We start from the raw sequence: 22,386 nt of genomic DNA on the forward strand, positions 1-22,386 counted from the left end.
TTCCCCACCGAGGGTTCTGAGTCACGGCGGGTAACTTTCTTCTTGAGCTTCCGAGTCTCCTTCGAGTCTCGTGGTGGAACCACAGCGCTTGGTGCGATGGATTGAGATTGAGGGTTCTTTTGTGGCCGGGCTTGAAGAACGGGCGGACACCAGTATCCTGACATCCCCATGAGACCGAATGGGGCTTCTGAAGAAGGAGAGATTGTAGAAGGCATAGAGGATGATGAGGTTGCCTGACCTGCAGGCTGATGCGCAGCGCGTTGGCTAGAGTGACGTGGTACAGATGTATGCCAGTCGGGTTCGTGTTCTTCAATAAAACGAGATGCGTTGTAAGTATGTATGTTCGTACTGGGGCTGCCAGCAGGCCCTTCGTTAACGTCGATGGCTGAGTCCTCATAGTCTTCTAAACTCAGAGCGTGCAATAGGTAGGACTGTTTATCGGTGGCTTGCACTACCTGTCTGGGTTCATCAGTTGCATATTTTGGTCTTCCTGATATTTCTATATCAGAGGATCGCTTACGTTGGCGCTCTCGGCCTCCTCATCAGCCCAACGCACCCAAGCTCTCTGCTCTGTCATTCGCGACATTATGCTTGCTGCATCGTTAACTTCCTCCTTCGCCTTAATATCGTAGAGCCCTTGTTCCGGCTTGCTAGTCATTTCCCTCTGCCACATCTCCTCGAGAGACAACCTGGGACTGTCCCCAACCATGTCCCCATGTATCATCTGCGTCCTGCGCCGTATCGTTTTTATCGCCTTTCCGATCTCTTTTGTAGCATTGAGATAAACCGCATCATCGTGAAAATGCACGGAGACTTCCCAGCCCCGCTTCTGAAGGTCCTCGAGTATCCGTATTTCGGAGGGGACAGGGTCGTCAAGCACGTAGGTAAATAGCGGGTCGCAAGCTTCGATAGATTGCGTGGGTGGTTGGACTAGATATGGCATCTTCTACAAGCGTCGTGTGGCGGTGAGAAATTAGCAGATGCCATGAGGCTTTGTACGCTGTCGGGTGCATTCATCGTCGAGGTAACTGGCTACTGACGTCAACATTTTCCCATACTTCACGCTCAGTATTTTCACACTTCAGATATGTCATTACCAGAAGGACGGTCCTTGAATGTTGAACAGAGCGAAGACATGTTGCCAATGAATATGTCTATTGGGTATCATAGGTTGTTATCGTCGGCGCATCACCATTCTACGGGACGTCGTTATCGTTGGCCGTTTCCTCGTTCTTCAGTCCTCTTATGCGATAGAGCCAGCTTCAGACGCTCTAAAGCGAGGTTTGAGGTGCGCGATATCCTGTAACGCGCGGTTCGCAGTCTCAGGACGTGATGCGCCGATTGCGGCGAAGGCGTGAAGGTTGCAGAGTCACAGAGTCGCTTTCCACATAGTTCCTATCACGAATGTGAGCAACCATCAAACGCGTGTATGTCCGGCGTGTGCGTCGCGATGGAGGGTTTGTATTTGGTGTGGGGTGAGGAGTTGATGCTCAGGGAGGGCTCAAAACCATATCTTGATCAGCTCCTCTGACACGGCAGACGGAGTGAGAACGCCAGACTCGGTGATGATGCCGGAGATCAGGTCGGGCGGCTAGTTCAGGTTAGCGGATGGGGTCATAATTGAAGTAAGCAGAGCGTACCGTAAAGTCGACAGCGTCATGAGCGTCGAGCGGAACGACGGTCGATCTCTGCTTCGCAGTCATGTCTGCGATGGCTTCGTCAAAGACATTCCGTTGCTCTTCGTCGCTCTTGGGCTTGTGTTCCGGCTTGTGTTCTTCTGCGACCTTGAAGTCGAGTACCTTCTGCTCAATGGGCAGATCGAACTGGCTGAGTGGATATAGCCTAACGAACTTGTGGCTCTCGGCGACCACGTAGAAGGGCTTTCCTTTGCTCTTAGCCAGTACGCCCAACTGGTACGTGCCCATGCGCGATATGATGCCACCATTCTCGACGACGCCTTCAGCCCCGACAATGACCATGTCGACTTTACCCAGTGAGTAGGCGACGGCCGAATCTGGAATTGTGGCGACTGGTACATTGTGCTCTCGGAGGTCGGCGACAGTCTGGAGGCCCTCTTTCGCATCTGACGAGCTTGACGAGGGCAGGACGTATATGACCTTGAACCGGAGAGTGCTCGACTCGGCGGCCGTTCGCAGTAGTGCACCCACTACTCGCGATCCTCCATTTGTGAGCACCGTGCCGCCGTCGCGGATGAAGTGCTTGCCGAAACTCGCGATCTTCTCCCTGCTCTGTTTCGCACGGTCCACAAACAGCTTGCCGTTGGAGAGGAGGTGGTTGCGTATCGCGCGGAAGTCGTCGTCGGGGCCGAGGTTCAGGCTCGCCGGGCGGTTGAGAGTCGTGATGAGGTAGCGCTGGAAGAGATCTGTGCCGGCGGAGAGAGAAATTGGGTTCGCGATAGAGGCCTTGAGGGCGGCGGTATGGCGTTCGAGCAGGTCGAGCGTCTCTGCGACGGTCGAGACGGAGCTCTGCGCGATGGCTTCTACGAGCGCCTCGATGGCCGCGACGGGCATGGTGAGTTCCGGGTCATCTTTGAGGATGCGGCGGTATGTCGCTACAATGTCGAACGTCGACTGTGTCTTGACTCCTGATTCGGTGCTCATCTTGGCGGTTGGTTGCAGCGTGTCGTTCCCGTCAACTTTTTGGCCTGCAACATTTTGGAGGGGTGCTTCGCGATTGAGTCATTCGCCAAGATTGGAGGGCTAGCCCGTCATCCCTCCCCAGGCGTTCACCTTTCGACGCGCCAAACCACTCTTGCCATGACTTTACACTGCTGCATGGGTTTTACTGTATTCATCTCACACCCTGCTGCTCTGGAATCTAGGAACAGCCGGACGACTGCTTTTACCCACTTCAACACCATGGCAAGTATCCATCCGCAATCGCCTTCACTGCTTCGGTATGAAGCGGTTGGTGTAATGCTCCGTTTGCTACGGAATCTGCAATCATCGGATGCCACTCGCCCATAACGATGATCTGGCCCGCTATGTCACGATACGTTGATCAAACTCACCCTCCGCTGTGACTGCACATTACTTGAAGAGCCAGACTCACTCAACGCCAACACGTAGTTTCCGATCTTCGGTGTTCTCACTGATAGTACTCTCACTTTAGCAAACAGTTAATTACATTCGTCTAAGATTACCTTTTAGCAATCAAAGGGCCGCAAGGTATCCCACTGCCAAAGCTACACCTACTAACTACAACAACCAATACTGCTCCTGGGAAAGTTACGATGCCGTACATCATCTATGTGCCCGGAGTCCTGCAGCCATACATCACCAACGATCCGAGGATCTACATGGACTGTTTCAAAATCTTCGAGTGGGTGTGCGAATCACGGCCCTTCTGCGATGCATTCTGCAAGGCGTTCCGGCAAGACGAGGATGAGCAGTTCCTCTCCGACAGGCGTCGCGGCCAACTTGAAGCCTACTGGATCGAGGAGCTCGAGCGGCGGACCAAGCCGAAGGGAGCACTTGAGTCGCTGAAGAAGGGCAAACGACTGTCAACTGAAGCCGCCGTCGAGCATTTGGCGGAGCATGACATCGATAAGAGTGTGTTGTCCAAGATCAACGACCGGGAGGAAGGTGCACTCTGATAGCTGGTGGATTCTCATGGTAGTCACAGCCTTCATCACCAAACGTCATCTATGGTACGATCTCACCTTCTCGTTTTTGGGCCCTGCTAAATTGAGTAGTAAATAATAAACATCAAGCCTTTTTCGCTTGTAACCCAACACGCTTGACGACTACATCATACTGCTTTTACATTCTTTAGTCTCAACGGAGGCGGTATCTATTTACAGTTCCCTTCTTATCACAAAACACAACAGCGTACTGTTGGGCCAATCCGAAAATGCCCTCACTTTGCGACCCATCGGAGTATCTGCCCAGTCAGCAGATCCCACCAAGACCGTCTATCAACTTCATCCCCTACGACCCCGTTTCCATTGAGATACCTATGGAGGCCTTCTACCGCGAGTACCGGGTAGATTCACCGGGAAGGATAGTGAAGTATCGCTATGTTACTACGCCATCTGCCGTGGCGTGCAGAATCACAGTCGTTTCGCTTTCTACCATCATAAACTGGCGGGCGGGTATCTCCGAACTGGCACCTCCGGGTGCTCTCTTCAACAAAACAGATGGTCTGTACTATCAAGACGAGGTCGTTCCGTCACAAGGCCAAACGCCACCCGACAACAAGCCATCATTCGAGTCATTTGTTCGACGAGTAAACTCACACGCTCCTACTACCGTACGGAATCCACTGACGGCTCATGACGAAGCTCAGTCCGCCCCCGACGGCAAGCCAACGTTCGAGTCATGTGTTCGACGACTGAAGTTACATTTTTCGACTGCTGTACAGCATCCGCCGATGTCTCATGCCGAAACTCAGTCCGCCCCCGGCTTCGTAGCAGGCCATGTCCAACGCACTGCGGAAGGTCCTTTGTCCGACGAGCAACTCCATCCGACTCCTTCAGGCAAGGAAGAAGGCTACAAAGCCGCCGAAAAAGGTCTCTCAAGATATGCGCCGCAGTCGGCAGGAAGATCTCTCGACGAGGAAGTTATTGGACACAACTGGGTTAAGCCTGGGCCAGGAAACAAGCGCGCGCATGGATCAACGACTACACCACCCGGTTTACGACGTGGTAGGAGTGCAGTCGGTGAAGGATTTCGCGAATAACTGACCCACGAAGCAACGAGCGTTGCATATAAATGATCTTGGGCGTGTGAGTTCATTGGAAGACAGATGTTGCACAGGAGATGGAGCTGGGCGAGCAAGATGTCGATGGAGTGTGTTGTGATCAACGCCTAGGCATGTCTCGCACAAATGAATTCAAACATCTACACACTGCATTTTCACCTCTGATGGCTTCCCAACCCTTCTTCAACGTAGATTGACCATGCAATTGATACGGCCGTTGTTCACTACGTGCAGTAAGCGTCCAATTCGTCTCTCAAACAGACGCTCAGCTAGATAGAACAGCAATCACTTGGCGTGGCTGCAGACAGACCAACAGACAAAAAAGGTCGTCATAATTGTTAGCGAATCATCGCGACATCTGAAGCGGCTGTGTCTGGCGATGACGCACCTTGCACGGCACTCGCGGGTCTGTCCGTGGATCCACGGCGCTCAACGTCATATGCATGCGCCAATGGAGCAGGAGTTTTCAGAAGACCCTGAGCCTGTCCGCACCGAGCACGCGACCTCTTACCTAAACGAGCGTCACCAAAACCTGCATCATAGAACTTTTCCCGCTATAACATATACGCAATCGTCCATCGAAGAACCGTCTTGTCTACACATATCCCACCAACAGCAATATTGACCGCAATTTCGGTGTCGCTCCCGTCTTCAGTCAGCCCATCATCAACAACATGGCCATACTATCAGACATCGCCTCGAAAGTAAAAAACACACGACTCGTTCCACCCACCGAAGGCGAACTATCCGCGGCCAAAGACTCTAATCAAGATACATTTCCCCCTCAAACCCAAAAAAGGCAACGACCAATCCTTGAAATAACTTCCTACGACCGCTTCACACCACCATCCCCTAAGCCTGACCTGGAATACGACTGCCGCGTGACAGAGAACCCATCGCAAAAAACGCGGAAGACATGCACGGGGCTCGACTCGACGCTGCAAGATGAGCTCATGCAGCGCGAGTCTTTTAGCGACACAGTCACCCGCGCTGAAGAGGATATAAAACGGCTCATGGAAATCAAGGATGTAAGAGCTAGTAGGGAAGAGGAAGTGGCGATAGTACGAGTGGGGTGTTTATGTGGAAGTGGACATCACAGAAGCGTGGCTTTTGCGGAGCAATTGGGGAAAGTGAAGTGGAGCGAGGATGATAGCTGGGAGATTAGGGTTGTGCATAGGGATTTGACGAAGGGAGTGGAGGAGATGAAGAGGGTGAGGGGGGAAGAGAGCGGGAAGGAGGGGGGAGATAGGAGGGTGGATGGGGAGAAAGCTGGGGAGTGAGGTGTTTAGACACGGATGGATGTAAGGAGTATTGTAGTATAATATTATTACGGCGTTGCCTATCGTCCAGCGTTATTGGGCAAACCTCAGCCTCGAGATAACCAAGCATGCCGAGGAAGCACCACCGCAGTCATCCCATCAGTTTCTCCACCCGGAGTCGCCTTCGCATCGCCACCGTCAGCACCACCGCCTCTCAGCCCTCCCGACAGAAGCTCCTCGTCCTCATCTTCATCATCTTCTCCAATAACCTCATGAACATCCGAAAAAGGATCAAGCAGCCCCGACATCTCCCTCATCTGCTCTTCAGCCCACTTCCTCATCCTCTTCTCCTCCCTAGGACCGTGCTCAATCCTCAGTCTCTGCTCATCACTCCCAACCCACGTATCCTTACCCCAAACCCGCCAGTGCGCTTTCTTCGCGCTGTTCAAAACAGATTCCAGCCTACTCTTCCCGTTAGCCGCCTCCGCCTCCGCCTTCTTCCTCTCATCCTCCCCGTTAATCCTCAGCCCAGTTTCCCTCTGCCAAATAACCCAAATATCGTCGTCCCAAGTGTTCTTCTTAGCAAGCTTTTCGTATTTCGCAAACCACTTCTCCATCTTGGGGAGCGAGCGGTCGGTGTTGTAGAGGCGCCAGCCCCATGCCGCACAGTCTTTTGCGATGGCGGCGTTGCGCGTTGTGAGGGTTTCTGAGGAGGCGGGGGTTAGGAGGATGTATTGGGCTGTTGTGGTGGGGTGGCGGTTGTAGTGGAGGACGTAGGAGCTGGAGCGGTAGTAGGGTGGGATTTTGAGGATGAGGACCATGGTTGCTGTTGTGAGGGGGGTTTTGATCTTGGGTGTTTTGCTTGGGTAGCGGGGTATGGATAGAGGGGAGTTAGATACGGATTGAGGTTTAGAGTGTTACGATGGAAAACTAGGGGTAGAGGGAAATGTTACCCTTCACCGATTGAATGCCCGGATCGTGAGAGTTCTCTCTCGTTACGCACTCGGAGCATTCACGCACATATGTGTGACCTCTTGCGGCTTTCTAATATTAGCAGGCCCAGGTCAACTATATGAGTGAAAGTACACTGTGCGTTGAAGTCACCAACTCCGAACGTAAACGCACAGAGACTGCATGGAATCTCTAACACGTACTCGCGTTTGTCCACCCACCTGCACAAGTCCCACTCCTCGGCAACCTCATACATCCAATCAAAATGAATGACCGCCATTCACACGAAATACAATACCTCATCCACCCACCCCGTCGCACCGTCGTCTTCACCACAGACAACCCGTTAATAGCAGACGTCCTAAGGAAGCGTCACAATTGGCTTGGTCGCGTCACAGAACGTAGCGCACTTCCAGCTTGTATCAGCACTTCATGTATACGGGAGCTTGATGATGGTAACGTTCTGATCGATCATGAGGCAGCAAATGGCGAGCTCCTTGCAGCAGATATACGGGCTCTGCTTATACGAAAAGGGTTTGTGCAACCAGATTTACGCTTTGTTGGGCGCATGATACGGTCTGTACATAAGAGGCAGGTTGTGCCTCCGAAATGCACGGATATAGCGGCTGGTGATGAAGACGAGGTTGATATCTGGAGCGATGATGGGTTGGATGAGGCCAAGGAGGATATAGGTGTTCAGGAAAAAGATATCGTGGACGTGGATAGAGGAGAGAAAGATTCTCAGGAGAAAGGTGGTTTAGACGAGCCTGTCACAGCGGAATCTTGATGCAGAGGGGTCAGGTGACTACGTAGTGCCCTTGATCTGTTGAAATGGAATGTATTGTATATTCTAGGCCTTCAAATGAAACGAGTGCCGGGAGGAGACATGGATCTGGGTATCGCTGAAACAAAGGAACAGAAGATGATGTAGTTGGCAGGCCTATATGGACCAGCCGGCTTTCTTCTTAGCGGCCTTGGTGGTCATGGTGGGTTCCGAGGGTGGCGGCGGCTTGATATCCTTGAGATCTGGTAGCGGGTCTTTGTCCCTTATCTCCAGTATAGTCATCTGTGCAGCTAATGTCGACTGCCCATCTGCAATCGTATCGCTAGGAGCAGACACATCGTCGCCTACCGGGCCACCTTCAAGGGAAACACCGCCGTCTTCTTCATCCTCAACTTCTTCATCGTCGCCTGCCTCGTCAGCCTCATCGTCGTCGTCAGCCTCTGCGCCGGCTGCAACATCTCCAGCGTCGCCATCGATACCATGCTCTTTCATGTACAATTCTAATTCCTTCGCCATTTTTTTGCTGAAGCCGGAAGCTTGAACCTCAACATCTAATCGCTTGACGAGCTTCTTTGTGGCGTCCTTGAAGAAAGGACCCGGCTCGTCGCTCGTGAAGCCAAAACGGCGATCGAAGAAGCGCTTTATGCAAGCCACATCGCGGTCAAAGTAGTATTCGGCATTGGCATGGTCAATGGAGACCATCTGCGGGAAATCGATGAGGGTTGGCACCAGTGACAAACTACCCTCTTTTTCTGTTCTCTCTTCAACTAGGATGTTGAACTCGTTGAAGTCACCATGGATGAGACCGTGCTGCGCGAGGCGAACGATAATGGCAAGCAGCTCACCGTAGAGCTCCTGCGGGTTGCCGACCTTTGAGATTTGGCGCATCGGGAAGGCATCGATAAGGCTCATGACGACCGTATGTCTGTTCTGACCAATCGGCTCGGGTACAGGGAATCCCTCAGCTCGTAGGGCCTTCATGAATTCGAACTCTTTTAGAGCAGCGAGGCGCGACATGTACATCCATGAACCACCCTGGCGATTCCGCAGGTAGTCGCGGTTCGCCTTGACGGTACGGAAAGAAATGCGACCCAGACGGTGGATTTTGAGCACCAGTTGCCTGCCCGTCTCATCTGCGCAGACTATGATATCCGACTCTTTGCCTATGCCGATCTGGTTGCCGACCGAGTAGACGGTCGAGGCCTTTTGGTGTGTGTGGAGGGCGAGGTAGTCGAGACCGCCATACGTGAGTCGGTAGCCGTCGTACTTTGCGTTGCGGACTTTGGCGATGAGGCCGATCTTGGCGAGGTTGGAGATGCAACGGTGGACGCCGTCGCCTGAGCGGATGGCGGCGATCTGAGCAATCAGGGGGGTTGGCACGATTTCATGGTTGCGGCTGCCCATCTCTGTCTATCGTCTTCATCAGCGTTAGTCCCCCACTACGTTCGGAAAGCCTGCGGGCGGGCGCATACCGCAGTGAGAACACGCCAATCATCGGCGGAGAGGTACCGAATATTCTTGACGTTCAGCTTCATGGTAGTTGCCTGGGTGGCCTATCGGCGTCGTGTGGTGGTGATTTTCGAGAGTGTATGCGGCAACAATAATTTTTGGCGGGAGGTTCTGAGCGGCGGGCGGCGCTCATCATCGGCGGACGGGCTTGGCCCTAGCGCGGCGGAAGTGGTACGCGAAGCAAGAGCTGCCTCATCGACATCAACCTATTACCACTCCCCACTCGACTTGCCTCTCGCTCTTCCGACCCATTTGAGCGCCGCATCACCATCTCCCAGCACCCCGAATCTCTTTCCACCGTCGCTATCGACGCCGCTTCGTCCCGACACATACACACTCTTCGCCGCTTGCCCTAGCTACACATCATCAACATGGCGAAGGACGACGAGAAGAAGCCCACGGCCGCCGACAAGGGCAAGGGCAAGGCGCCTGTGAGCAATGACGCGGACAAGAGCAAGGACGCAAAGCCAGATCTTGAGGACAAGAAGGGCGGTGTTGCGACAACTGGCGGTATGTCTGGTCCCCGGCACAGCGCCGACGGCTATCGTCATGGACTTGCACTGATGACAAACCACAGAGGAGCTCAGCGAAGAAGACCAACAGCTGAAGAGCGACCTTGACATGCTGGCTGAGCGGATACTGGTAAGCTGCTGCGACGACGGCTGCTCCCCGCAACATGCGCTGACCTCATGTGTTTACTAGGGTTCCGATACCAGCCTCTACAAGCCCGCCCTCGAACAGATCAAGGAATTCATCAAGACATCGACGAGCTCCATGACGGCCGTGCCCAAGCCGCTCAAGTTCCTCCGACCACACTACGAGAACCTAGAGAAGGCCTACGCATCATGGCCAGCAGGCGAGAACAAGGTGCGCAGACCCGATAACACTCTGTACACGCCACCATGCTAACAAGCACAGCGCTCGCTCGCCGACATGATGTCTGTTCTGGGAATGACGTATTCGGATGAGGACCGCCTAGACTGCCTCAAATACCGCCTTGAGGCCCCCTCCACAGATCTCGGCTCATGGGGCCATGAGTACATGCGCCACCTTGCGCTTGAGATCGGCACAGAATACCAGAACCGCCTGAACGACGAGAAATCCACCGACGACGTCACCGACCTCGCCTCAAACCTCGTCCCCTTCTTCCTCAAGCACAACGCAGAGGCTGATGCCGTTGATATCCTGTCTGAGCTGGAGATGATTGATCAGATTGAGCAGTACATCGACGAGAACACATACTCGAGGGTGGCTCTATACATGGTCAGGTAGGATATGTCCGCATTTTGCCTGCAACACCGACACTAACACCAGCAGCAACGTGCCCCTACTCACCTACCCAGACAACGACAAGTTCCTCCGTACCACGTACCGAATCTACGCCAAATACAAGCAGTACACACAGGCAATCGTCATCGCGATACGATTACACGAGACCGATCTCATCATTGAAGCTTTCAACGCCACCAAGGACAAGTCGATCCGGAGACAAATGGCCTACTTATGTGGCCGCCAACGGATATGGCTCGACGTCTCCGAGGACGACGATGCCGAGCTCCAGGAATGCATCAACAACACGCGGCTACCCGACCACTTTAAGGCGCTGGGCAAGGAGCTTAACATTCTCGACCCCAAGACCCCTGACGACATCTACAAGACACATCTGGAGAGCAGCAGGACGGCTGGCCTCACCAATACCGATTCCGCCAGACACAACCTTGCTTCAGCCTTCGTCAACGCCTTTGTCAATGCCGGTTACGCCAATGATAAGCTCATGCTTAACGAGAACACAAAGCAGAGCTGGGTGTGGAAGACCAAGGAGGAGGGCATGCTGTCAACAACAGCGTCTCTGGGTATGCTCATGCTCTGGGACGTAGAAGAGGGTCTCGATAAGGTCGACCCCTTCACACACGTCGAAGACGACATGGTCAAGGCCGGCGCTATGCTTGCTACCGGTATCTTCAACTCGGGCGTGCGCATGGACTCAGACCCTGCCATGGCTCTCTTGGGTGATGAGGACAACATCAATTCCAAGAACAAGAACATCCGTTTGGCTTCTATCATGGGTCTCGGTCTTGCTTACGCCGGGTCTAATAAGGAAGACCTTTTGGACGTTTTGCTGCCGATCGTCAGTGACACCAGCCTCGACATGCAGCTTTCTGCCATGGCGGCGCTGTCGCTTGGTATGATCTTTGTTGGTTCGGCCAACGGAGATGTCACTGATGCCCTGATGAACACGCTCTTGGACGAGGACCGGACGAAGCAGCTCAAGGACAAGTGGACCCGATTCATGGCTCTTGGTCTTGCGCTACTCTTCTTCGGCCAGCAAGAAGAAGTCGATGTCATTCTGGAGACCTTGAAGGCGCTTGATCACCCCATGGCCAAGTCTGCCTCTGTGCTCACCGAGGTATGCGCATGGGCAGGTACCGGTGCTGTCCTGAAGATCCAACAGTTGCTCCACATCTGCAACGAGCACATCGAGGATGAGAACGAGGAGAAGAAGGGCGATGAGCTACTCCAGTCCTACGCTGTTATCGGTCTATCATTAGTCGCCATGGGCGAGGACGTCGGCCAAGAGATGATCCTCCGCACTCTCGGCCACCTGATGCACTACGGCGAGGCTAACATCCGCAAGGCTGTGCCGCTCGCTCTAGGTCTCATCAGCCCTAGCAACCCTCAGATGAAGGTCTACGACACTCTTTCTCGTTACTCTCACGACAACGACAACGATGTCGCCATCAACGCCATCTTCGCCATGGGCCTTTGCGGTGCTGGTACCAACAACGCCCGTCTTGCACAACTCCTCCGGCAATTGGCTAGCTACTACCACCGTGATCCCAACGCTCTTTTCATGGTTCGCATAGCTCAAGGTCTGCTGCATGCAGGCAAGGGCACGCTGTCTTTCAACCCATTCCACACCGACCGTCAGGTCTTGTCCCGTGTGGCAGCGTCGGGTCTTCTCACCGTACTTGTGTCTCTCATCGACGCCAAGTCATTTGTGGCTGGAGACTCACACTACCTACTCTACTACCTCGCTACCGCCATATCGCCGCGCTTCCTCATTACACTCGATGAGGACCTCAAGCCGCTGACAGTCAACGTCCGTGTTGGTCAAGCAGTAGACATTGTTGGCCAAGCCGGTCGGCCGAAGACCATTACTGGATGGCAAACACAGAGCACGCCGGTGTTGCTGGCGCATGGTGAGCGGGCGGAGCTGGAAGACGAGAAGTATCTCAGCCTGACCAATGTGTTGGAGGGTGTGGTCATCTTGCGAAAGGTATGATATTCCAATATACATGACTTCGAGGGTGCCGTACTAACATTACATGCAGAACCCAGAGTGGGAGGACTGAACGATTGCAGTAAAAAGGTGGAAAGAAAGAAGCGTCGTCAGTGACACCCCGCAGAGCATAGGGAGGGCCTGCACCAAGGATTTTGGCATTCTAATAGCATTACGGTCACTGCCTCGACCCTTGTTCTGACTGGACAGGGAGTCCAAGGGGCACACCGTTGTATATATAGATGTGCAAAAGCAATGAACTGAAATGAAATCATTCATACAAAGTCTCGTTCCAGCCACTCCGGATGAATGTATGCAGTAGTGATGGAGTCGGAACGCACGTACTATCTATCCTCCTACCTTTAACTAGGCACAAAGTTAGACTCAAGATGTTTGACTATCCCCGTTCTACGGCCATCACCGCGTGGCCACGATCATTACTACTACTATTGCCGTTCTCACGCTATTGTATTTTATCCTGTACACTGATCCGAATCTCATGACACGCTCCTATACTTATCTCTCCTACTTGATCGCATAGCCGCGAGTCTAAAAAGAAGATCAAAAATCTACAAGCACCGTGTGGATCGAACACACGTCTTCCGCAATCAAGGTGCCTAGCCTGCTGCAGACACAGCACCCAGATGCAGCGATGGGAAATCTTCCACAAAGCAGTACGGTCAAGTACTAGGAAGCCTGTCAAGATCTTGCGCGGACGTCTTACCACTGGACTAGGTGCTCTGTCGCAGCCCTCTTCGATCGATTGGGCGATTAAACAGGGTGTAGCGCAAGGTCAGCCTCGTTACCTTCTTTACTTTGAAGACGTACCAAGACGACCGGGTTGAGAGGCAAGCATTGCATGAACAGCAGAGAAGTAGACACGAACATGAATATGAGCCGGAAGAAGATCTATTATACGACGAACTATCGAAACTACGACAAATCCGACCATAGACCTAGCCACCACTGCTGAAACCTGCCCTTGCCATCGATGAGAAAGAGATACATTGAATAACCCACTAAGATCCTTTTGGTTCGCTGGCTTGCCCAGATGCTAACAGATACTTCTAAAATGTGAAAGAAACCGCCCAAATATATCGATCGAAAGGAAAACGCGAGACTGGAGTGTCGATGGGAAGGATATGTTCAGGGTGTTGGCGCCAAGAACAAAGTATTAGGGCCCAAAGACATGAAGGTCAGAGCGAGCGGCAGGAAAGAACGACAAGAGTATCGTGCTGTAGCGTGTTGATATAGTGCGGCCTTCGTAAAGTATATGATCGGTGCCAAAAGAAGTCTCCAAGAAGATGTGGCTGGAGGATGTTGAAGAAGCGATCATGAAGAATAGTGCGTGCACGACGAGTAGATCGAAGGTCGACGTGGAAAGGGCGGTACACGCTTAGTCGTTGCGGCTGGGTGAAGTAGACTTGTCATCAGCTTTGACGGGAGTGGCGGGGTTGGTCTTGACGTCAAGGCCGCTCTCAGAAACGCCGTCCTCGCTCTTGATGGGTCCACCCTGCGGCATGTAGTATGAGCGGGCAGGGCCGAGGGTGGATGGCACTGGCGGTGACCATGGCTGGCGCTGGCCGCGCATGAACATCTCGAACTCGTTGGCGTGGCCCGCAGGTATCGGGGAGACGGAGAGGTATCGGTCAGGCGTGCCTAGCGCCCTAGCCTGAGCAACACCGACCTCGTACTCCGCAGCACGGAAGACACGGCCAGCTGCGGTCTGCTGCTTGAGCATCTTCTGCTCGTGAGTATCGGAAAAGCGGATCTGGATGAGATGCTCTTCGCCGCCGGGCTTGGATACAGGGGTGTTGTTGAACTCCTTGATGACCTCGTCGCAGATGTCGCGGGACTCGAAGCTAGAGATGGTCAGCAACGATCAAAATGGCAACACCACGATGACTTACCGAGCGAAGCCGACACCCCGACCAGTACCAGAAGAGTCACGAAGGATCCTGCTCGAGCAGACCTTGTGAGGCGCGAAGATGGAGGCGAGTTCCTGTATGTTGTAAGTGACTTGTCACCAGGGTTGAGGCGAAGTATCATACATGCTCGTTCATGTTCTTTGGAATGTTGGATACGTAAAGATTGGTGTTGCACTCGTCGGCGAACTTCTTGAGCTTTGAGTAGAAGGATTCCTGGGAAGAGTCAGTACAGGCCATCGTGCATCAGAGTGGCTGCAACGTACCCGAGCAAAGCTGACCTCATATCCGAGGTAGTGGAAGCCACGGATGCAGTCTTCAGCGTCTTCGAAGTTGTGGTACTTGATGAAGCCGAAACTGCGAAGCATAGTTAGTAATTGAAACGTTGTGATGGGTAGTGAAGCGCTTACCCCTTGCACAGGTTGGTCTTCAGGTCGATGATGGACTTTGAGCTCTGGATGTCTCCAAAACGCTTGCCCCACAGGTGAAGCATCTCATCTGTGGTCTCGGGAAGCAGACCTCTAATGTAAACGTTGGTCTCGCCAGTCTTGTTCTCCAGGCTACGGTCGAGTGGCTTGTGCGGGGAGCTAGGAGCGGGAATAGCCCGGGGAATGGGGGGCTCCTGGTGCACTAACGCCAGTAGATTGGGAGGCAACGTGGGCATGGTCTGCTGCTTCGGGATGGGCGCCATGACCTGGTAGGGATGGGCCAACTGGGAAGGCGAAGGGGTAGCACTGCTGGAGTAGAGGGCGTTTGGCGAACGGTCCATGATGGCGGTGTTGTTGCCGTAACGATGGTACATACCACCACTGCCGTAAGGCGTGCCTGGGTTGTCGTTCTCGTTGGAGGAGATGGAGTCCCGGCGTGGCGTCATGAGAGATGGCATCTCGGAAGAGGACATGCGAGCAGCCCATGCTGGTGGCATAGCGTTGTTGTCGATGACAGCTTGGCCATATTGGTAAGCTGCCTGCTGGACGTATGCACCGGTGTGGTTGTACATGTTTGGGGAAGCCGCCATGGCAGTCTGTTGCTGGGCACCAGGCATCATCTGGTACATAGATCCAAGGACCTGCTGGTTGGGAACCCAAAGTCCTTGACCGTTGGAGAGAGGGATGTTGCCGTAGTCGGAGGAGCCACCTGACAGAGCGGAGCTCGCAGACTTGGAGGTAGCGGACGAACCATACGAGGCGTGCATGTTGAGAGCTGCCATATTGCCCGTCAGACCTTGCATACCATTATCACCGTGGGGGGACATGGGCAGACCTCGGGGGAGGTACTGGGCGGACCCATGACCTTGGCCGTGCTGGTTGTAGTTGTTGAGCATGTGTTGTCCCTTGTAGCCCGCGTTGGGGGCCGCGTAGTTTTGCTGACGACCGTTGGTAGCCATTGCAGTGAGCTTCGAAGTGACACTGATCAGAAGACGAGTGAAAAGATCGGCAAGGTATCCGGGACCGAAGCTTGAAGTCGCGAGCAAGAGTACGCAGGCCGAAAGGTACGAGCCTGAGGAGGGTTGCGGCGAATGGTCTCAACAACGGACGCGACGACAGACTGAGATGCAGAGAGGAACGTTGCTCTGCTCAGAAGATTAACTTTTGTCATTAGAGGAGGCTGGGGTACGGCCTAGCAAATTTGCTCGGTGATCGATGAGTGTGAGGAAAGCAGACCTCGCAAGCGATTGCGGGGGAGGAGCTCATTGGATGCGGCGGTGTCCGGGCGGGGAGTGGAGAGAATAAGATGGGATGATGAAAGGGACTTACTGGGTCGTAGATATCAAACTTTCGCAATGTGCGGGACTGGTAGTGACTCCAAAGCTGCCGAGGCGTCAGTATCGGTGTGCTGCACAAGAATGATGGACGGCGTCGGGACGGATGACTGACCTGGGAAAAGCTACAAAGAATGTGGCCACTGATGCGTATTGGTGAGAAAAGTGAAGAAGAGTGAAGAAGAGAAGGAGAGGAATGGCGGAATGAGGCAAGCTGTTGTACCCGAAGATGGCGTCTGGGCGTAGCAGCTTAGGGAAAGAGCACTCGCGATGGGACGTCGGTGGAAACCCACAAGCGACGTGAGAAAGGAAGCCCCAATCTGACAGAGGGAAGTCGCGAAGAAGAACCATGACGGCGAACAGAGAGGCTCACCTTCCCAATGACTCCGCCTCGAGGAGGAACAGACGCACTACAACACAGCGCCACCCGAACTCTTGCACTTTGGATACCGTCGCTTCTTTATCTGGAAATTGCCTAGTAATATGGTGAAAAAGCTGTTGGAATAGTGATGTCAGATCAGGCTTGCGGGCGAAGCTACGGGGCTTTGGGTTGTCCCCGTCGCCGTGATGGGAAGAGCACTGCACTTATACATCGACTGCAAGCAAGGACGCACATGCTGGATGGATGCACCGAGAGTACGGTATGGCGAACGCTGCAAGCATAACATCCTGCATCAAGTGGTGTACTCGTCGCGCCTCCTCAGGATGCAGCCTTACCTTTCTCGGAGCAGTGTGTGTAGCATACAAATGACGAGGCGTTCGTGTGGAGTCTAGCTGCCACTTGCTGCAGCCAACTTTTCACCGTGACAACGGCCAATGCAGTTATATCGCCCTTGCAGCAAGGCTGAGCAGTATCTTGGAATGACGTTGGGCAACAGACGTCATTGTCTGTTGCTACGTGAACGTCCCAACCGGGGCAGTTGCGATGATTCTGGCGCGCATGCTTCTGTCAAGGGGACTCGACCTGTCGTTTCCTCACCTCCACACTTCAACTGGGCACACGCAACGACCCAACTCGAGACATGCGCAGGTCTTGATTGAATACTGTCTGGTCTGCTTTGCGATTAGTAGGGCTACACAGACAGGGGGATACTCTTACAGCGCTTTGCAGCCAGACTTCCGCCATGCCATAATAGACCTTTCGTAACCTGACGGAGCGGCGCGCTGTTGCACACCTGTAACCTGCGCGACGAGCCGGCGCAGTGCAGCCATTGCCGGTTGTAACTCTGTAGATCACGGTTTTGAGATGGATGCGCGATGCTCGAATACCGTTGGGAGTGCGCCTTCATGCGAGACGTCTTTGGTATCTCAACCGGGGGGACTGCACCTTCTTTGGCGAGATCACCAGGGTAAACGATATTTGACCATCTGCAGCGGTAATGCAGACGCAAGGGGCAAGTCCGAAGCCTGTGGCCTGACCCACCTTTCCTAGTAATATGAGCAACGTCACTCTCATACAAGCAAAAGCGCGTCGGGAGCAAATCGTGTGCAAGGCGTCCCTCTGAAGATACTCAAATTCAAAAGTGAGGTACACATAGAAACTGAGCCAGCCGGTGATTCCAAGTCTAGTGAGAGAGACAATTCCAGCCAGCATCATGTTTGGACTCCACTCCTCAGGTGCTAGGCACAGGACCAAATGGCGTGTGGGTGATACGAACTTCACGAATGGAGGTTTGCCCGCTTCCTCGCGTGGTGCGTAGGCGCAAGCGCACTGATTACCGTGTCGCATTTGTTGCGAAGCAGCTATCCGATCGGTTGTCCGGCTCTTGAAGCGGCTGTTGTTGGTCTCGTGGCAGTGCCGACACGGTGAGAGAACATCCGCCAGTGCCTAGAATTACCAGGTGGATGATGCGTCCAGGGTCCATGTTCGGTGGCGCCCTGCTATGCGATGGCTGGCCGATCCCGCTCAGCATGCCTGCCTGTAAGGTCATTTCAGGAGTCGTGCATGCCGTACGCCGGGCAAATATGCACCTCTCTCCCCCCAGGGCTGCACCTCTCACCAAATTCTGTCATTCTGTACTGAGCAGCCTGAGAGATGCTTCGTTGCGATTCTTCCAACGTTACCCAGCTCAACCTCGGACCTGGATTCCGGATTCTCTCGCTACCGTCATCGCAGAGAGGGAGAAACGGGGCGGATCGGCATTCGTTACAAGCATCCGCGGGGTGACACAAAGAGCAGATGAGGAAGAACGCAGCTTCGTATAAGACTCCCCAGGATCTGCTGCATCTCGCGACACTGCGTTTTCCTCAAGGGTTCGAGCGGATGCCCCGCATGCTGAGGTTGTAGCGGTGAGTGACTGGCTGTGGTCATCCTGCCATGAAGGTTTTCAGCATGCGACGCGCGACCAGGTAAATCCAGAAGATGATACTTAGCCGGAACTGCTGTGCAAACCTTTATCGTACGCATGACGGCAGTGTCTATTATAACGAGACGTGCCTGCACCTCTGAGCAATGAAGGCTTGCCACGCAATGATCCGAGTAGGCGTCCTAGACATTGGGGGCCGCAACTCGAGCTTGTGATGGAGAAGACCCTTCGTCGATTATCGCGGCGCAGTTGATGGGCGGGAACGGCAGATGACGAAACTATTTTGAAGCAGTGTGTATGCATGCGAGGCGTTGATGCTTATAGACGAGGTTTATGGGAGCCATCCCCGCGGCAGGCACCGCGCGCGCACGTGCATCGACCAATCATGGCCGGACCCTGCCCGTGTGAACTAGCGCACGTTTTGCCTACCACAGCAGCGCACCACAGCATTAGGCTGCGGTCGCTCAACATCTTTCTTGATACATGTCACAATCAGCTGAGTGAGAGGTGAATCAGAAGAGTTTGATATTTATGATTGATCAAATGAGCTGGTCCCACACTGCAGACTATGTAAGATGGTGGTCACATAACTGTACATGTCCATCCAGGCTTCAGATTTAGAGCCAATATACTCCAATGCGAAATGTTTTCGTCAGATCAAACGCCATCGCTCACACCATTCTACCATGAAAATGCATGCTCAAAAAGCTCTTTCTAAAACAATCTCCCCGCTCCTTGACGCATCATGACCAGACGTCTTCTTGGTACTGATTCGACGCCCTCATGGCCTTGACAATCTCCTCACCCTTTGTCTCCGGCACGTTCCTGTACTTGGAGATGATTTTGCCGAGAAGCGTGTTTACCTCGCGGGCCATATGCGCGGCGTCACCGCAGACGTAGAAGTAGGCCTTCTGCTCGAGCAGCTTATTGACTTCTTCGCCGGCCTCTTCAAGTTTGTTCTGTACATAGACCTTCTTGGGACCGTCTCGCGAGAAAGCAGTGTGCATCTCGAACTTGTCGCCCATGTCTGCTTGGTATTGCTGCAGATTGTGTTAGCCCGGAATGAGTGGTTGACATGGCATCATGAGACTTACCTTCCATTCATCGGCATACATGAAGTCCTCTGATTGCTTTCGGCACCCGAAGAACAGAATGGTCTTTCCGACATTCTGACCAGCCTTTGCCTGTGCAGCTCTTTCTTGAACGAAACCACGGAAGGGTGCGACACCAGTACCGGGTCCGACCATGATGATAGGCTTGGAAGGATCTGAAGGAAGCTTGAAGTTGGAGTGGCGGACGTGAACCGGGACGTGAATACCGTCATACTTGTTGCGAGGGCCGGTGATGGTGTAGTTCAGGCCGTGAGGATCCGGGTTGGGGTCGCCGTGTTGCTTCTGCTTCAAGGCCAAGAGGTAGTTGGTGGTGACGCCCTTCAAAGCGTATGGTGCGCCGGGCTTCTCGATGGACTCAACAATAGCAGTGATGGAGATCTTGTCTTTCTGGACCAGAGACGACGAGGAGATGGAGTAGTAACGAGGTTGGATCTTGACCATGGTTTCAAACAGGAATGAGAATGGGATCTTGTCCCATGTGGCGCCCTTTCCGGTGATCTCGAGCAGCTGGCCAAGGTTGAGGTTGCGGTCGGTAACCTGCTCCCTGAAGTAGTCCTTGTCGCTACCGAGTTTCACGATCTCAGCCTTGATCTCGTCGTTTGGCGCAAACTGTGCAATGACAGAGACAAGTTGACGCGACACGGCGGCGTTGATCTCAATGTGGAAGCGGACGGCGGCATCGTACGTAGTTGGCGACGGGAATGGAACTTTGGCGGTGGGGTCGAGACCTCTGACTGAAATAACCGTGTGGCGCTTGTCTTCCTTGCCGAGAACCTTGAACAGCCTATCGACTTCCCTGCCGGCGTTGTTGGGCCAGATGGCGATGTGATCACCGGTGGTGTATGACAGATTGGATCCAGCGATGCTGATTTCCATGTGTAGGCAGTTTCGGTTGTCGGAGTTGAAGAGTTCGGCAGATTCGACGATGGGGGCGATAAAGGGGTTGTTGGCGTTGAAAGGACCCTTTTGGTTGCCCTCAAGGTGGTTCTTGTTGGGCTCGCCGAGGTAAACGGTGTCATCTTCGGGAGATAGCTCTGGCTTCTCATTGACTTCGAAAACGGGCTCGTACATGGCTTCGCGCTCCTCCAGACCCATCTTCTCGGCAACAGCAGTCCACATGGGCTCCTTCCAGGCGAGGAAATCCTCTTCCATGGTGCCAGCGCCATCGTCGCCCTCACCAGCAGCACCCAGTCTGGTGGCACCGAGCCTCGTCAAGTACTTGTCGACGTTGCGGACCATGGAGTTGTAGTGTTCGTATGTGTTGTTACCGAGACCGAATGCGACGTAGTTGAGCTTGTTGAGGGGCTTGTCGTCGATGCTGCCACCCTCCGAGAAGCTGACATCTTCAGAACCGATAAACTCGTAGAACTCGACGGCGTTATCGGTGGGCTCGCCCTCGCCGTAGGTGGCTAGTACGAATACGGCGAGCTTGTCTTCGGGGAAGGTGTCGAGGTTTTCGAAATCGTACTCCTCCAGATCTGCCACCATGGTCTTGAGGCCGAATCGCGAATGGCCCTCCTTGGATATGCGGGAGGCATAGTCCTCTGCCGTGCCCGTCTGGCTACCGTAGAAGACGACGCAGTTCTTGTCCGTCTCGTCCATCTTCTCTATTATGTTGCGCGACTTGCCAGCCTTTGCAGCGCCATTGGCCGTGGCCATGGAGCTGCCGTAGGGGTCTCCGTAGACGCCCCAGTAGGTGCCTTTGGTGAAGTAGGCTACTGTGCCGACCAGGAGGGCGGCCAGCACGATAAGGTCCAAGGTGTCGAGTTGTGCCATGGTGCTGAGAGGGGCGTTAGCAGAGTCGGCGGGAGAATGAGGGGCTGACTGACATGGACACGGTAGAAAGTTGCCGTCCGGAAGGGGATTGGAAACGACACGGTAATATTTGTATGCGGCTTCGCAACGGAGGATCGGAATGGCAAGTGGCCGTGCGTCTCAACTCAATCTTATCAAGATCTGGCCACGGAGCCGCAAGCAGGCTGTTGAGACAGCACACCAAACGATAATCTCGCCTTTAGACTCTACACATCTCTGACCGCTTCCTCGACACGGGTAAAGTGGCCAAAAGTGGTGCCGTCACTGACTGGCAGACGCCCATCGGAAGCCGAAGCGTTCCGCAGCCATTCCGCTGGGGCAGCTCAGAAACAACGGCGGGCCTCAGGTGAGACCCTGACTTTCCCGACCCTCGCGGCCTTTCCGCCATGGCTACCAAGAACCCCGCCAGCACTTCGGTACCTTTGTGGGGCACACTGCGGCCACACATACGACGACCTCGTGCGAATCACGGCAGATGGAGGCATCGAATCTACAGAGGAGCAGCGTCAAGCCGGCGGTAAAAAAGATGCAGCATGCACGCGACAGTCGTGCAAGGCTAGGCGACGATAGAGACAGTAAGCATGTGATGGTCAACTCCAGGGCGGGAAACTTTCCCTCCTGACGATAGATTTCACGGTTCGCTCGAAATGAAAGTTTTCGCATATGATTGCGCAAAGATGACGAGGCGTCTTGCCCAGTGCTCAAAGGCTGTGAGCCGTCTTCCTGGGTGTTCCTGGTATCATCTCATGGATGCTTCACGCACCAAGACCGTAGACTAAGCGAAGCCTGGAAGTGCATATATATGCGCAGCCAGAGCAAGTGCAGGTGGCAGTATCGATTGAGGTAAAGAGGCGCCTATCCCGATGCAGATATCTAAGTCTTGTCATCACTGCGCGTTTAAGATGTCGCAACTCCCGCGTCTACAGTCTTGCATCTCCAGCCTTACTGCACGTGTGTCATA

At 53.8% G+C, this 22,386-nt stretch overlaps 7 protein-coding genes across 7 annotated transcripts; 2 read left to right on the top strand and 5 right to left on the bottom strand.

The window, feature by feature from the left end:
* Window positions 1-1,501: 1,501 nt before the first annotated feature.
* Window positions 1,502-2,621, bottom strand: J4E88_005289 (uncharacterized protein; the record flags this gene model as incomplete). Its single annotated transcript, XM_049398929.1, has 2 exons — window positions 1,502-1,591; window positions 1,641-2,621. The coding sequence occupies 2 exons, from the start codon at window positions 2,619-2,621 to the stop codon at window positions 1,502-1,504; spliced, it is 1,071 nt and encodes a 356-aa protein (XP_049255609.1).
* A 632-nt stretch (window positions 2,622-3,253) lies between these two features.
* Window positions 3,254-4,701, top strand: J4E88_005290 (uncharacterized protein; the record flags this gene model as incomplete). Its single annotated transcript, XM_049398930.1, has 3 exons — window positions 3,254-3,258; window positions 3,313-3,605; window positions 3,851-4,701. 3 exons carry the CDS (start codon window positions 3,254-3,256, stop codon window positions 4,699-4,701), a joined length of 1,149 nt encoding a protein of 382 aa, XP_049255610.1.
* A 1,387-nt stretch (window positions 4,702-6,088) lies between these two features.
* On the bottom strand, window positions 6,089-6,802 carry J4E88_005291 (uncharacterized protein; the record flags this gene model as incomplete). The annotated part of the gene is made up of 1 exon (XM_049398931.1): window positions 6,089-6,802. One exon carries the CDS (start codon window positions 6,800-6,802, stop codon window positions 6,089-6,091), a length of 714 nt encoding a protein of 237 aa, XP_049255611.1.
* Window positions 6,803-7,872: 1,070 nt separating this feature from the next.
* Window positions 7,873-9,251, bottom strand: J4E88_005292 (uncharacterized protein; the record flags this gene model as incomplete). The annotated part of the gene is made up of 2 exons (XM_049398932.1): window positions 7,873-9,126; window positions 9,189-9,251. The coding sequence occupies 2 exons, from the start codon at window positions 9,249-9,251 to the stop codon at window positions 7,873-7,875; spliced, it is 1,317 nt and encodes a 438-aa protein (XP_049255612.1).
* Window positions 9,252-9,596: 345 nt separating this feature from the next.
* On the top strand, window positions 9,597-12,578 carry RPN1 (proteasome regulatory particle base subunit; the record flags this gene model as incomplete). Its single annotated transcript, XM_049398933.1, has 6 exons — window positions 9,597-9,735; window positions 9,803-9,867; window positions 9,928-10,092; window positions 10,144-10,493; window positions 10,543-12,502; window positions 12,558-12,578. 6 exons carry the CDS (start codon window positions 9,597-9,599, stop codon window positions 12,576-12,578), a joined length of 2,700 nt encoding a protein of 899 aa, XP_049255613.1.
* A 1,323-nt stretch (window positions 12,579-13,901) lies between these two features.
* On the bottom strand, window positions 13,902-15,817 carry J4E88_005294 (uncharacterized protein; the record flags this gene model as incomplete). Its single annotated transcript, XM_049398934.1, has 5 exons — window positions 13,902-14,367; window positions 14,416-14,507; window positions 14,557-14,646; window positions 14,697-14,787; window positions 14,841-15,817. The coding sequence occupies 5 exons, from the start codon at window positions 15,815-15,817 to the stop codon at window positions 13,902-13,904; spliced, it is 1,716 nt and encodes a 571-aa protein (XP_049255614.1).
* Window positions 15,818-19,241: 3,424 nt separating this feature from the next.
* Window positions 19,242-21,386, bottom strand: J4E88_005295 (uncharacterized protein; the record flags this gene model as incomplete). The annotated part of the gene is made up of 2 exons (XM_049398935.1): window positions 19,242-19,538; window positions 19,593-21,386. The coding sequence occupies 2 exons, from the start codon at window positions 21,384-21,386 to the stop codon at window positions 19,242-19,244; spliced, it is 2,091 nt and encodes a 696-aa protein (XP_049255615.1).
* Window positions 21,387-22,386: the final 1,000 nt, after the last annotated feature.

The sequence above is a fragment of the Alternaria novae-zelandiae genome, assembly GCF_023758075.1.
Source record: "Alternaria novae-zelandiae strain BMP 2774 chromosome Unknown scaffold_9, whole genome shotgun sequence".
Taxonomy (NCBI): domain Eukaryota; kingdom Fungi; phylum Ascomycota; class Dothideomycetes; order Pleosporales; family Pleosporaceae; genus Alternaria; species Alternaria novae-zelandiae.